At 41.6% G+C, this 16,356-nt stretch overlaps 1 protein-coding gene across 6 annotated transcripts in view; it reads right to left on the bottom strand.

Annotated features, from left to right (window-relative positions):
* ANKRD17 (ankyrin repeat domain 17) overlaps positions 1-16,356 on the bottom strand; it is a 70,536-nt gene that overhangs the window by 13,373 nt on the left and 40,807 nt on the right. For 3 of the 6 annotated variants that reach the window (XM_085057715.1, XM_085057709.1, XM_085057711.1), the window contains exons 8-18: positions 13,067-13,304; positions 12,697-12,888; positions 12,220-12,329; positions 11,393-11,480; positions 10,713-10,840; positions 10,125-10,268; positions 9,482-9,584; positions 7,212-7,967; positions 1,823-1,971; positions 633-744; positions 314-459 (exon numbers count right to left, since the gene is read on the bottom strand). In XM_085057715.1, coding sequence (XP_084913841.1) covers positions 314-459; positions 633-744; positions 1,823-1,971; positions 7,212-7,967; positions 9,482-9,584; positions 10,125-10,268; positions 10,713-10,840; positions 11,393-11,480; positions 12,220-12,329; positions 12,697-12,888; positions 13,067-13,304 — 2,166 coding nt within the window. The remainder of the gene's footprint in view (positions 1-313; positions 460-632; positions 745-1,822; positions 1,972-7,211; positions 7,968-9,481; positions 9,585-10,124; positions 10,269-10,712; positions 10,841-11,392; positions 11,481-12,219; positions 12,330-12,696; positions 12,889-13,066; positions 13,305-16,356) is intronic. The other 3 variants (XM_085057710.1, XM_085057713.1, XM_085057714.1) reach the window with 3 other exon arrangements.

The following is a 16,356-nucleotide window of genomic DNA, read 5'->3' as shown; positions in this document are numbered from 1 at the left end:
CCTGCTTCTCTGCAAGAGCACTCACGGTATTCAATTTCATATCTACACCTAATTATGCTGGAAAAAGCCCCATAATGGGGTACTAATGACTACACTCATGAGGACATCTTCACAGCACCAGCCCAGTTATCAAAAGAGGAAAAGCAATCTACATGAGACACATTGTAATGTCTAAATTGGAAAATGTGAAGCTCTTAGCATCTTTAATGAACACACATCCTGTGTGACTGTAGATTTTCTGGAAAATTCTTTTACTCTACTGACACAATACGCCATTCACACACTGCTGCTGCAGATCTAAGGTTTACTTCACCTCTTGTCTTCCTCCTGAACAAGCCAAAGACAAGGGAGTGTCCTTGGTTCTCTCAGACTGGGCTTCAATATCAGCTCCATTATCCAGTAAGATTTCCACAACACCCACATGGCCAGCTGTAGCAGCCAAAATAAGTGGAGTAAACCCTGCAACAGAAAACAATGTTTTTGAAGAGTCCATGTTCGTAAGTGATATGAGTTAAATCACGAGAATAGCAAGCCTAAAGGGTTCACATGAAGTCTAAACTTATTGGGGATTTATTTAGTGGGTCATACTGGAAAAACAGACAGTGTTTGTACTGCCATGGTGAGACACCCACCTTTCTTGTCCCTGTGTTCAATGTTAGCTCCTCTCTCCAGCAGGGTTTGTACCAGTTCTTCATGGCCACCAGCACAAGCCAGTGTCAAGGCTGTGTCATGGTTACTCTCGGTCTAAACCAAACAGACAAATACACAAGCTAAATACTTGCTTTTTCAAGTACAGCCCCTGTTATATTGCACGTTAGTGAAAACATAATTATACCCCTGCCAAAACAAAAAGCTTCTATAAGCTCAAGGCATGTTCATTGATTCCGGATTCTACATCTCAAGGCATCTATGCTGGGAGACTTAGGAAGAAATCCTGACAAGAACTGAGATTCTTCAAGAACTGAGCTCTCATCTGTGCTCTGCTAACCAGATTAACTTCTTTACTACTGGTTGACTGTGACCTTTAGGTGGTATAATGAACGTAAGAATTCTGTCTTTAATTCTTAACACTCTGGGCTCAACCAAAGGCTTCATCACAGCAGAATACAAGCCAAGTGCCACAAACAGCTAAGTAGCAAAGGCTGATTTTCCAGAGGTTTCTCTCCTTTTCTCCACAATGATCTCATGCCTTTCCTCTACTCCACTGCTGCCCAAACCTTACTCATGTTATGTATAGCCCAGAGATGTGCATAGGTAAATGCCACTTAGTATGTGTATGCCTTTTGCTGATGGCCAGCTAACTCCAAGTCAAGATTAAGTTGCCCTTTCAACAATTATTTTCAATACAGAAAAGCTTTTCCCTGAGTGGAAATGAGAGTTTGAATTATTTCCTCTTGCCAAAAATCACAGTAATTATAAGTTTTGAGACTTTCATACATCTGTGATCTCTGGCCAACAACTTGGAAGCACAGCTGAAAACTCAGTGTGAAATGCTTTAAGGCTTATTTTTGTCTTAGGATATCAGGCCAGAAAACATTTAATTTCTATCAGTAGACAACTCTGTTGTTTTTCATAATCACACTGACAACAAAGGAATAAGAAATACAAGTGTTTAGTCATTCAGAGACCTTTTTTTTTTGTTCAGTGCGAGCACAGAGGAAAGTGGGTTGAGACTCTCCGGGGTGTTGTTCTGGCTTTCTAAAAGCAGCAAATCCAGTCCCCAGACCCCAATCCATTATGCAACAGAGCTGTTTGCCACCACTGAATTATTCAGAATGCAGAAAAAAATAGCTTTGTGCATCTGTGAGACTGGCAGGCTCACCTGGGCATCAATGTCTATAGCAGGGTAGATGGGCAGCATGGCTGAAGGAGAAATGATAGGACTCGGAGTCGGCGTCTGAGGTTGGGACACTGAGGTGGCAATGCTGTGGGTAGGAGTGTTTGACATTGCAGATGCTCTTCCACTCACTGCTGTTGGACAGAAGAACCACACTTAGTCAAAGCAAAACACTTCACAAGTGCAACATGACAATAAAGACAGTGGGATCAACTCCCACCGATAGATGGAACTCCTTAAAAACTGTTGTTTTCCACAAATGTATACATTCCACACATTTAGCCCAACCTTTGAACCTTTAAATCTTAGAATCTGAACTATGAAAAAGGTTTAGTGTATTCAATCAAAGAATGACTTAAGTATCAGATTGACGTGTTTTCTAGAAGCCCACCAAAGATGAATTTTGTTTTTTAACCCAAAGAGATCTTTCCTACAACAAATCAGCCATTATTTGGATCAGGAGTTCCATACCTTTGGAAGCAGGGCTGCAGAACAAGTCCAACCAACGGGTATCTACGCAATTTTTCTTGAAACAATTTAAATATTTTCATGTAGAAGTCTGTCCAGCCTTCACCCCCACCCCCATAAGCACAACAAAAAAGCAAAAGGGCAGGATGCTCACATGGCAGAATTTGCTGAAACCAGAGAAGTGGAAGCTTTGTAACAGCCAGTTTGCAGAGAGTTTGGTCAAGGTGTTAGGTAAGCAAAGGTAATACCACTTACAGTGATGACAGTGTATGGACATGACACAGATAGCACCGACTGCCACACTCCCTGAAATTCATTCTATACATAGGATGTTTAGAAGTACAGAGCAAACTTGAGCCTAAAGCAGCCTTTGGGGAAAACACCCATTTTCCTACTTTTCCTCAGAAGCACTCAATGTTTTTGTTCCTTGTCACTTCTCCAGTGCTTCTCCAGCTGTTTCTCAGGTGTGACAGCAAAGGAGAAAGTGAAGCACCACACACTTCTGTCCAGTTGACAAAAGCACTTTAAACTGCAAAATGAAGGTTTTTCCAAGCGATGCCACAAAACCTGTATCCTAACAAGCCCAGTTGTCTGCTCCCACCTCTGCAAAGTAGCTATGTTTTACATCCATTACTAATTTAATTTCTGGATTTCCTACACAAACTCCAAGCAAAGAAGCTAATAACTGTCACTGGGAGAAGCAAAGAATCCCCAGCTTCTAACACAAAAAGTATCATGAACATTTTATTAAAGAGTAAGTCAGAATTCAGAACTCCCTTGATTTATATGGTAGAGTGCCTTCTGAAAACTTATCTCACCTTACAAATCAAACTAGGTATGGATTAAAATAAACATACTGAAAATACACTAAATTATTCTGACGTAAGGTCAAAAATATTATGTGTTTTAAAGAGTTTCTGAGAATTCCTGCTCAAGTCCCAAAAAGGGGACTGGGAACCATCTACTCTATTACAGGACACCTTATTAAATTCTCAGACTGAAAAAAAAAATCGAGTTAGTTAAGATCTTAATTCAGGTAAAGTCTACTTTTTATATTTGCAGTGAGGGAAAAACCAAACAAAAAACCCCTTCAATCACCCCCCACCAAAAAACCACAAAACAAACAAACACAAAAAAGAAAGACGTGTGCTTCAGCAATAATTCACAAATATAGCTCATATCCCTACAGCACAATTCGCTAGGACACAATACTCAATTTTATGGGTAATCACACTGATAATATTTATTTCAACATTGCCTGTGTGGAGTTCAGATTTCTAATGAACATGCCAAGGGTGATTAATAGAATTTTTACAGTGCCCAAACTAAAGTACTCAAAGTTTTCAATAACCCAAAAGGTTTTCACTGCGGTCTTGATCACTGAGAAGTGTAACCAACTAGCTTCACTATCCAAGCTAAACACACTGACAGTTGAGTATTTATCTTTGCACTCTGCTCCTTCCCCTGCTCTAACTGGCTAGTGGCAAAATGAACTAAAGCCTGTATTTCACCATGGAAACATAATTATTTCATTCCTGGGATAACCAAGTTTTCTAAGTTATTTCGCTATTAGAGTATTTTAGTGTATACATGACTTGGTACAGGACCACCTGCATCTTAATCACATTAGGAAGTAAGGTCAAGCTTCTTGGTTGGAAGACATCACCAAGCACCATTTGACTACTCCAGTCTCAGTCTTGGACATCTGCTGGGGTACCAGACAATCAGTTTGGTGCTTACTGATATTTGGAACAGAGCTGCTCTTGATTTCCCTCCAGCCATACCTCAACTCTCTCTTAGCTTAAATGAAAAGAGGACACCCTCACAGCCACTACCTTCTCCCCATGCCCACTGGCCTCATCACTGAGACAAGCACCTGGCTTTCACCCTTGTAACCCCATTCCTCTTCTTGTGGACATTACATGTCTCACAAGTGCTGTCTGTGAGCACAGCACCGGCCTTATGCACTTATTCCTTGTCTCCTGCAATGCCAACAGCTGACAGATAAAAACTGCTCCACATCACACAGCAATAAGCCGAGATAAGCTGGAATAAAAAAGTACTTCACAAGAAATGTATGAGACATTTCGGCTTTTACCAACTGGTTTCAAGCCAACTCTACAGGCTTGTTCCACATCAGTTCCTTCTCTGCCCCCAATTTCTCTGTAGTATCCTCAGTTATTACAATCTGTGTTCCTGCCACACAGGATTAAAATAACTACAGTGCACTTGAGATGCACAACATGCCTTGGATTGTAACAGTCCAAGTTATGTTCCAAATTCCAACACAAACACAAGCCCTACTGTGCAAGAAGGGCTCCCTGGATGAAGCCTGAAAACCATTCCACACCTGTAGTCTTGGTGGTTATTAGTTAGGAGCGTGCAAGGTGGCCTAAGGCAGGTCATTCCCACACAAAACCAGCTCCTCTTAAGGTCCCAAGTGGGATACAACCTGATTTTCCTGGGATGCTGGCACTGTTATTTTTTTCAGTATTGAGTCTCTGTGAAAAGCTTACAGCCAATGCAGACTCCTTCTCACACATTAATTTAGACAGCTGCATTTCAAACTGACTCATCCCACAAGGTAGCTTTCCAGGAATGCATTTCATCAAGCGCTTCAAGATTCTTCACATTCTTTGTGAAGCTCTACGACTGGACATAATCCTTGGAATAGATGCTATTTTATAAAAAGCTTGCTATTAAAAACAAGGTGTTTTTTTCCCCTTACATCTTTACCACACCACGTAACAGATGCAAGGTTTTCATACAAGATTTAAATAATTAACCCTAAAAAATACTTCTTTTTACGAGCCTCACAGCAAGCAAACAACTTGCCCAACATCTAAAGCTCAAGAACAAGCCATTCACTTGTCCTCAATTCCAGCAGGACCATAAAGGAACCCAGAGATAAAAAATGAAGGACTATTTACTACTTATTCATTGTTTTCAACTAATTAAGCACAGAGATGCACATTAAATCAAGTCTGCCCAGTCAAGGTGAAGCTTTGTTCCTGCAACTGGTGCTGTAAACACAGCTCTGATATGGAACTGAACTCAAAGCATCTCAGAAACAATAATTTAAATCCATAAGAACACTCTAGAAGCTTCTCTTAAAGCAGTACACAGATCAAATATTTAGCTGCTGCTTAAATGTTCTGTGTTACACTGAGACCGTTTCAGCTCCACTGTGATGTGTGGATTTAGGCTGGCACTGAAGTTTTGTCCTCAGGTCCATGTCTGCTCTTGCTTAAAAAAACCACCCTAAAATCAGCCACATGACAGAAAATGAATTCAGACTTCCTTCCCAACTGCACGTGTGCATGCACGTACTAACAAGAGGGGGTGAGCAGTACCGAAACATTCACTTCAATTCACTCTGGAAACACCTGGCCTGCCCAAAAAGGCACACACAGGTATTTGGGTACATGGCAGGTGACCTGAAATTGCACCTTCTCAAGATGTTATGTGCAGTTAAACACATGTCCCAAATGGCCCAACTCCAGGTTTAAGTTATATTTAAACACAACTGAAGCACATTGCACAGATTCTTTATGTTACCACGAACTGCAATCATCCCAGCTTTTGAATTCATGTTGTCATCTATCCCAGCAGTTCCACATGAGAGAAATCTTTACTACTAGTGCATGATAAATGTTGTTTTATCTACTTCTTCATGCATACATTTGTTTTTTATCCACTTCCAATCATTACATCTATGCTTCGATTTTAACATGAGATTTCCAGGAAAGAAATTTCTGTCCTCTTGAATTAAGCTTTGCCTCGACACCAGGTCACTCATTAGGTGGCTCATTTAAACGGTGGTGTTTCAAGTATTTTAAAAAATCACCACCTGGTAGTTTTAATCATTTACCATACCCTCCATTGACTCTGTATCACAATTGTACTCCAATTCTTGCAGGACACACAGGACCAGCTCTGAGCTAACACCTTGGAGACCTGTCTTCCCTCTGGCACACATCCCTCATCCTAACACACTTTGCAAAGCAGACTTGTTCAGATAGACAGCACTTGCAAAAATGACAGTGCTTCAGCTTAACCAAGAGCATCTTGGTACATTTTCATCAAGGGACTTTTTTTTAAGACTTCGTCCTACCAGTTCATCTGTGTTCAGCTAAGGAGTCAAAATGAGCATTTCAATGACTATTTTAGCATGGAAAGGGGGTGAAGAGCAGCTGAGTGAGGTGTAAACTGAAACAACAGTGACAACTCACATTTAAAACCTGTTTCATTCTTTTATTTTACTCCATAAGGCCTTGAAGCATTCATGTCACTGGGTAAAAAATTCTCCAAAGCAATGACAAGAATTTGGAAAGGATAAACATGGTTTTTGCTGGCATACATTTTTATGAGTAGATGAGTCAAAAAGTCGTAGGATTATCACATTTTTTTTCCCAAGCAGAAGTAAAAGGTTCCAATAAGTATACTACAGAAGGCCAACTAGAGCAGCTCTTACTCTGAAGATAAACCCACAGGATCTTCACACATTACAGGCTTGTTATGGTGCTGCAGTTGCTCAGCCTACTGCAAGTCAGCTCTTAGCTAGCCCAATGTACTACCCAGTATCATCATCATTCCTTAGCTACAATCAGGCCAAAATAGAACTAACACATGAAGCCTAATACATCCTTCCCCAAATTATGAAGCGTTAAAAATTCCACTGCACCATACCAACCTGACCAACAGGCACCAGTTAGCTCACCCTGCAAATTGAAAAGTTAAAGCTAGTTTTCCCAACTCCTCAAGATAGGGATCAGAGGGCGAGTGGTACTTGCTGTAGAGCTCATGGGAATACACAAACACACACACACACACACATAAAAAGAAGTGGACATACCCTCAACTGATCAAGCAAATATTATACCTGCTCATAACAATATAAACCCACCTGCCATGATGTCATCCAGCGTGTCATTGAGCGTCTGAGCAGGGCTGGCTACCATTAACCCTTGCTGTGTTTCTGTCAGTATTCCTTGCCCCAGCCCTGCTAGTTGTGCTTGGCCCAGCACTGGCTGTCCAACTATAACACCTTGCAGTTCTGTAAGATTTGCGATGGACCCTGGAGGTAAGGAACCTGCTGCCAGAGGCAAAGCTTGTGGCATGGCCAGAGGCTGAATTGGTGCAAAACCCGTCTGCGCAGCAGCTTGCTGAGGGTCATCTTTAAGCAAGATGGGGTCCACTTGCTGCAATCGTGCATAGTCTCCCTCTGAGAGTTGCTCTCCTACCCCAACAGGAGTCAGTAGTCCCAGATGCTGGCAAGACTGTTGCTGCTGCTGCTGCTGGAGCTGAATTCTTTGCGCTTTTACCTCTAGATATTGCTTTTTTAGCTGCTGCTGAGTTTTCAGCTGTAACTCTCGCTCCACTTTCTGCAGTTCCTCCAAAATCTTTTGTTTCTTCTGAATTTGTTCCTCTCTCGTTTTGTTCAGCTCCTCAATCTTCTCTTTGGTGAGCTGGTCAGCGTGTGCCAATTCCAGGGACTGCAGCTGAGCGTTCTTCTCTATGGCTTCTTTTATCCTCTGCTCCAGCTCTGTCAACTTGCCCTGAGCCTCTTCTACAATGCTCTCTGGAGACTGATTGGTGATGTAACCCTGTACATCCTGGTTGTTTGTTGGCAAATGACTGCTGGACTTTTGTTTAGAAGCAGCTGTGTGAAAAAGAAACCCCCTCAGAACCAATGGAAGTGCATACGAATGGCATCCTCATTACAGAGCTACTGCTGGGCTGCTGCATGGCCGGCTACGCACCAGGGCACAGCACCCACAGAAGGTCAGCGTGTCCTGAAGGCCCTCCAAGAACACCTGCCAATTTGTACCCAGCAGTCGGATTGCAATTTAACAGGATACACTACTGCACATGCATCCCACATATCCCTGTGCTACGGTGACAGATCTACTCCAGCAATCGTTCTGCTTTTGCCAAAGGAAGCGATTGTCTCGAGCCGCTGTTACCGAGTGCTGCCATAAGAAAACTGGGAACAAAAAGCAAGGATATGCTGTGTCTTTACATGGTGTTTTGCATCTTATGGTGTTGGGACATAAACATATGCTTATAGCCCTGAAAGCACAGCCCAAGGGACACAAAAACATCTCAGGGACTGGGACTAGGCCACCGGTTTTGCAACCACCTTGGTACATTTTAAGAAGTGCTACACTTTCTAGAACTGGGAATCCTTTCGCTCCAGGTATCCAGCTTTGCTCAGGTGACAAACAGTGCCAGAACCCAGGGTAGTCATTTAGATTTAGAAGGATCTAACAGGGTGTCTTTAGCCACTACGTTTTATCCATAGTAGACATGATTTTGCCTGTGTCAAAACTCAGCTCTCTGCCCAGGCAAGGCAAATATTTCAGCCTTCCTGCAAGAACAAGCGATGGACTAATCCAACTGGTCTTTTATGCAGAAGTCCCCAGTAACACAGCTGACATGCTCTGCCATACCAGGTGGAGAAGCAACAATCGGTTAATTTTGAAGGGCGAAAGGCAAATCAAAACTCAGGATCTGAGGTAGTGGAGGTGCCCAGTTTCTTCCAGCCATCCTCGCTGTATCTCCAGAACAATACAAGTGTACACACAGGATTAATTTTAGGACATGCACGCCTGTATTTGCTACTGCTGATGCTTGATAAAAATTGGTTTTTGAAGAGAATTCTTAAGTACAGAAAGCGTTAAGTGTCAAAATGGCGAGAGCAAAATAGATGCAAAATTTAGTCCTAGGAGGACCTGAGCCACATCAGACTAAAGATTTTACTGCACAAGAAATTCCGCCTTCAATCCAATTAGTCAAACCCACTCCCAGACTACTACCCTAAGGAAACACAAGTTATCAAATCAACTATGATATGGAGATTAACATGGATTTTGCCACTTCCATTATCCAATTTCTATAGACTTCTGGGTGACATTTTGCATTAGTTCAGTATGTCAGACTAGAAATTTTAACATATTTACTTAGGCAGATTTCTTGACGTTTTATGATTACAGGGTTAGATGACTGATACTTGGTGGATAAGTAAATCCTTTAAAAAAAAAAAATTTCAAGATTGCAGTTTCCTTGACTGAATCCATAAACACTCTTCATAGGAACTACTCTGCTACAAGTGCAAGCCACTATCTTCTACCTAGGAAGGATATTTAGAAAATAAGCTGCAGAACTATGACTGACCTTTATTTCTGATGGGAAGGGTTGTGGCGACATTAGCAGGGGGTTTGTCAGGCTCCTGGGGTGGGACGACCATAGGCAGCGCCTGCACTGGTACTCGAGGAGCCTAAAACATCGGATACTAACAGATTACTTTTCTCATACTCTGTGTTAGGTGGAATTCAATAGAAGGTAAAGAAAACCTGTTAGAAAAGTAGACTTCAGCAGACACTAGTAACATTTAATAACAGTTTTCAACATACTGAGTTCAGTAATTAACAACCAGACATTATGTCTTCTCTATATACTTCGCATTTTTAACCTAAAAAATGACTTGTCAAACTATATTCAGCATGGTAAAGTGCTATACTGTAGTACAGCAAATACAAGCCACAGTGGGTGATAAAGTCAATTCTGAACAGTCACATATAAGCAGACTTTTTCACTTGCTGTTTTTTTCCAATACTACTTAGAGAACAATAAGAATGATGAACGCACTACATCATAATGTTCAAAAGTCTTCCCCATTTCCATTACAGCTCAAAGTAATTTTCAGAGTGCTCACCTACAGCTTATGGCATGACATGACTGACTCTTCTCTAATCTTTAAACTCCCAAGTAAGAAAGTGCAGAAAAGCCCTGCAGAACACCAGCCCTGAAATCTTACCCTATTTAGATCATGGGATGGTGGGGTCAGCTGAGTGGCATCGGGTGGAGGAGCAGAAAGCAAGTTGTTTGGGTAATCTAGAAGGTAACAAACCACGCTGGTGTGACCGCCTTTGGCTGCCTCAATTAGCATAGTTGATCCGTCCTGAAGAGGAAAAGATCACAGAGTCAGAAAAGAGCATCATCAAAACAACACTGACATCATCAACACAACACTGCAGCATTTTGAGAGACACAACACAGTACTATGATGACTGCTTTCTGCTTTAGTATATTCACTCGATCTCCAGCAAGTTCACATTTAAATTTAAAGACTTGATGAAGTATTTTCAAAAAGAAAAATAGTACTTAAATTCTTTTTTCCTCTTCCACAACCAGGACCTTATAACTGGAGTGCCTAATAATTTATATTCATGATGCTCAATAGGCCTGCACTAACTCCAACAATATGTACATGAGCAAAATACCTGCTTGTGGAAACTTCCATTTAAATCATGACAGGTTGGATAAGTTGCAGAGAATACAAAAGGAGAAAATTCAGTTGGGTGTCCTTAGTTTTAGAAGAAAATGAGGCAGCTGAGGGACAAACCTTGAGTCTGTGTGTGGGATCAGCACCATGAGCGAGCAGTAGCTCCACCACTGCCAAGTGACCTCCTGCACAGGCCAGCGACAACACTGTGTGATCGTTGTTCGCTGTGGTCCTGTTCACATTTGCTCCTGTGAAAAGGGGAAACATCAGCTAAAAAAAAGTTCAACAGGTTCATCTCTATCAAAAGTAACAGAACTAACTACTCTGCAATCTACACAAGGCAAATTCCATCCTGCTGGATGTTCTTACTCCATGCAAGGTAGGGACAAGAAAAATTCATGAGAATTCATAAGAAAATGGAAATTCCAGGTTTGTAGCAAAGTATCAAGCTATAGTCAAAAGCTGGAAACCAATAGGCACTTGTAGTTCAACTCCAAGTTGAACTTTGGAGCACTGAAGACAGTGCTCCAAAGCTGCATGAGGGGCATGGAGACCCCAGTGATCCCTACTATTGCTGCTCTTACTAGGAATTAAAGACTGAAACACACTATTTTTACAACTAGTTGCAATTCCACTAATCTCAGCAGAAACCACAGGTAATCGTTACATACCTAGTGGGAGAATCAACTGCCTACTTGAGTTAGGATATCTAAAACAAATCCAAGGAAGTTACACTAGTTCTGACATGTTCTTAACGTGTTTCTAATGTCAGGAAAACCCAAACCTTTCCACAGTCTTACCTTTGCTAATCAAGAACTGAACAGTGCAAACATGACCTGCCCTGGCAGCTTTCATGAGAGGGGTTCTTCCACCTTCCGATTCATGCTCCTAGAGGAGATAAAGAAAGGCTTCAAAATCCAAAGTAGCATGCGAAAGGAGGCAAACCTGCCTTCTGGGTTTCTGAATGGAAAGGCACTAGCCACGGAGCATCCTTTTTTAGTGTTTTATAAACTCAGACATAAATATCTAGCTAACATCTGAACTGAGGGTATCTTGAAGGCAAATGAACCATTCACCACTTGTCTCTGCAGAGGTGTAACTCCTGGACAAGAAGCACTCAGGCACATGGTAGGGATTTTAGTTAAACACAGAATCTTCTGACATGCTTAACTTCACTTTTTGATAACACACTGGTGGCACAAGCCTACTGAAAAGTAAGTATCAGTTTACCTCCATCATCTTAATTCCATTACAGTACACCCCAAACAGATTGTCAACTATCTGATGTATAAGGTATAGAACAGATTTGCAGGTACAAGGTATAGAACAGATTTGCAGGTACAAGGACTAACCCAGAATCAGCTCAACAATTCAAAGCTGAATACCATGACAAAAGAATGAAATCCCCTATTTTCCTGTCCAGGCAACCTTGAATGGCTTGGAAATGCTTTAGACATCAATGACCAGATGGACTGTAACTGACCTCAGCACTTTAGGGTAATTTAACAGCCTAAAATACATTAAAGAACCTCTAAGTTTTCAGCAATGAACACAGAAACGAACAAAAAAATACAAGATGTTGGTAATTTCATTTCCTACTTAGATTTTCTCAAGATAAATGACTTACCAGATCTGCACCTGCCTGAAGTAAGACATCTGCTACATCGGTGTGGCCATTTTCACAGGCATATGTCAGTGCTGTGTCACCTGTTGCTGTTGTTGCATGCACATTAGCCCCTGAAACAGAAGTGACAAAAGCTTTGTGATGGTCAGTACAGAAAACATGCAAGCCTCCATAATCTTTACAGGATCAAACAGCAAATGAAACTTCCCCCTTCCAATCCAGCATCTATTAAAGTGATAGCTTGATCACACTCTAGGAAGAATAAAAAGATGAACTGCAAGTTCAGTTCCAAGCAAGTTTACATCAACTCAGTCTTCAAAAGCTCTAAATTAGAATCCAATGAGTAAATTACTTAGGGCTCCGAAGACCTTTACAGTCAGCTTCAAGAAGCTGCTAATGAAAATGTAATGAATATCGAAAAAAAGTACTTTTTCTCTTAGATTAAGCCTTTACAAAAGTGTTAACGAAATGACTCCATACCTGCAGCTAATAAATATTTAACCAGCTCCAAATGCCCCTCTTGAGCAGCCTCCATCAAAGGTGTGGAACACCCAAGTTCTATGTCAGCTCCTGCTTTAATGAGAAAATCGGCCACCTCCAAAAACCCTCCGCAGCAAGCCAGTGTTAATGCAGTTTCTTGAGTCTCCTCTGTCTGAGCATTGATGTTTGCTCCTTCAAAAAACACAAGACATCAGTTACAGAAGGCAGGATCAGCAGACAAACCACTTCCATATGCAAAAAGCATCTTATTATCAAAGAAAACAAAAATCACAGTAACTGAGTGCTTTTTTTGCCAACATATGCAACTGCCTGGTGAGTTCCAGCCCACAGAAGGCCCCACAGCAGTTACCTTGCCCAAGTAACAGTGCCACCATCTCCTCGTGGCCTTCTCGAGCTGCCTCCATCAGTGGTGTGTATCCTTCGTCGTTGACCTCTTCCAAGTTAGCTCCCCGTTCAATTAATAAAGCTGCCAGCTCGACGTGCCCGCCACAGGCTGCCAGAGTCAATGGAGACTCGAAGGAGTCTGCAGGCATGTTCACCTGAGCTCCGCTGTCCAGAAGTAATCTTGCCACTTCCACATGACCATCCTGGGAATTAAAAAAAAAAAAAAGATCAAAAGATTGTCCAAATAGAAAAGCTGCTTTTCTCCACAGCTTTGTCCAGACTCAAATTACCTCAGAAAACAAAAAAAAGCAATGAGTGAATACAATGAGTCCAAAAAATGTAATTTAACTTGCTGAACAGTTTTCCTGAATATTTTTCCAATGTATTTGGATAAAGGATAAGATCTTCTATTGAACAGGCACCTGAAGAAATGCTGAGCATGTTTTACTGAATATGTGCCATTCAAAATTAAAACACCATGAACCTCATATCAGACCTCTTTGTCAATGGTGTAAGTAACAAGCTGGACAACTTCGTATCTGACTCAAGTTCAAGTGTTTGGGATCAACTTACTTTGGGTGTGGGGAATTCCAAAATAAAGCTGAAAAAGTTGAGAAGGGGCTCATCACTAGTTTAGAAGCCAAAATGAGACCATTTGTCAGCGGTTCCTTACACATCCCAAGAGCCACCCGAGCAACAGCTTTGCCTTGGCAGGATCCTGGCAGGGTTTTCTGGATACCATGATTGTGCTGTCAAACCTGTTCTACCAAAACCTAGCTCCTAAGTTTGCTTTCTTCCTTTAAAAATACTCAAGCATAGGATCTCCGTCATATTTTCAGCATGCCATAAATTTACCAACTATTTGAAGTGGCTTTTCAGCTCCGTGTTTACACTGGAGGCCTGACAGTGACACATCCAACTGCCATTCCATTCTGCTTTGTTCAGACAGAAGGAGAGACAGGCTTGGTTGCTGTGCTCCAACAACAGCATGAACTCTCCAAGCTGGTTTTCTCCATGAGGAAATCGCCATCATTCCAACTTGGAGTAACCATAATCTGACACACAAAACACAGGAGGGCTGCAGCAAATTAACAGCCACCCACCAGGAACACAAGGCTATCCTAAGGTTGTTGCTGAACGCTGTAAGCACACCTTGATTCCAGAGTAATTCCTAAGAGGCAGCAAATCACAGCCACAGCCATCCTTGCCAAGCTGGAAACCACAACTCCAAAAAGGCCTTTTCCAGACAAAATACCAAACTGCATCTGACATTTTTCCGCTTCATTTTCTCAAGTGTTTTATACTTTCTACTGATATCCAGGGAGCAAAACACGGTCTCCTCTCAGAAAAATATCTAGGACATTAACTAGGACATATTCACCTTTTACATGAAATGACATAACTATTTTAGGGAGAAACTCCAAGACTCCATAATCTTTCCTCAGGGAAAAGGAAAGTGCCTCATCCATCAGGCTCTGGCAAGACAGCTCACAGCTCACCCCTGATCAACAATGAGGATGGCACAACGCAGCACCAAGGTTTGCTTCAAAGCTTCCTATGTGGGCCAAGCAGCCTGGAGGAGAACTGCTGGTGCTTCACCACACAAGGGAATTGGATCAATGTTTTAATAAACCTTGCAATGGTTTATTGCAAGGATGGGGGTGGGGCTGTTGAGCTCTCCTACAAAAGCCAGGAAAAGCCTTGCAACTGGTAATAAATCAGAAAAAGTTACCGGAGCAACCTCTACCAGCTGCATTATAAAGATGAAGCTCTGTGGGCATCAGTCCTTCCACGAGAGCAAACACCAACTAGACCAACCTGCTTTTTGCTCCCACAAAGCAAGTGCCATTGCCCAACACCTCATCTGCATTAAATCAATATTAACTGCTGTCTATAAAAAAGTCTCGGGTACAAGTCCTCCCGAATGCCTTGCAGGACAAGGTTTAAACCTGCACTGGCTATACCACAGACAGACAGTTCTGTCAGCACACATTCAAGTTCAGTGCTGTCCTAGAGAAGGATGTTTTCTTGTGCCATTGAAGAGCAGTAACTGTCTCTACACAAAGAACATGGTGAGATTCAAGTCCTTGCTCTGCTTCATTTCACACTGCAAGTTTTTAAAATACTGCCAGAGAAAGCTGCTCCTTTCTCTTGTCAAAGAGCTGAAGGTATGAGACTCTCAACTATCTGTCAGCTCTGAGCACCAGCATGGAATTGCCTCCCTAAGAAGAGCTTCCTAGAGAAATAAAGAAATAAGAGAGAAGAATTTTTTCCTATTGCTCAGTGTTTCTTAATAAAAATTAGGTCTTAACATCTCTGTGAGTCCAATGGAATTTTGTTTGTCTATTAGAGGAGTTAAAAGGGTGGAAGAAAATGGCAAGGAAAAGAAGGCTAGCTCCACCAAAAAAATATCCCAACGAGAAGGCAACTGCAACATCAAACAAGGTAATTTTACCATCAGCTCCCATGAACTGGCTGCAAGGCCATTGCCAAGGATATTTATATGGCTGCTCTAGTAAGATTTCAGGGTGAGATAAAGGACAGCACAAGTCCTGTTTATCTACGTGACTTTGTTTCCAACAACTTTTAAGTATAATGGCTTCTGTTAATCATTCCCCTATCTGAAGCCATTAACTTCCTTGAACAGACACAACTGGCTGATTTTAGAACCATAATAGTTGTTTCAGGGAAGGCCAGACTAAATAGGGATTTACTGCCCTCCTCTATAGCCCCAGGTTCACTGTGTGACATTACCCAAGGCTAATGCCAAGAAAATCCCAACACATGAGGAATCTGTTTGGAGAGAAGGATAAAAAGGAAATGTAAGAAATGAATTCTCAGTTTAACAATAAAGTTCCGTTTTCAGATGAATACAGCCACCTCCGATGGACAAAGCAGCAACATCAAAGCTCTCTCACTAGTAAGAATTAACAATTTCCTCTTTCATTTCCTAGCTGCTTCCCTAACAGCTTCTGATTCTGTGCTTTCAAGGAATATGTGGTTATGTGAACTATACTGCAACGTTACATACGTAACCACCCGCTTACAAATTCCTTTAACATAATCGAGGTATGTTAAATGCTTCCAAAAGCCAGGTTATGACCATATTCACTACCTGTGTTTAGCACATTACAAATGTTAAAAGCATTTCAACTGAGAATCTTCCCACTTAAAGTTACTTGATTTCTAAATTCATGTATAAAGTATTTTCCCATAATTAACTTCCCATCAAGTAGACAAGAGAACCAAAACATC

Source organism: Lichenostomus cassidix, chromosome 4, assembly GCF_008360975.1.
Source record: "Lichenostomus cassidix isolate B80296 chromosome 4, HeHo_3.0, whole genome shotgun sequence".
Taxonomy (NCBI): domain Eukaryota; kingdom Metazoa; phylum Chordata; class Aves; order Passeriformes; family Meliphagidae; genus Lichenostomus; species Lichenostomus cassidix.
The sequence above is the reverse complement of the archived record's forward strand: the minus strand, read 5'-3'. Positions and strand labels throughout refer to the sequence as shown.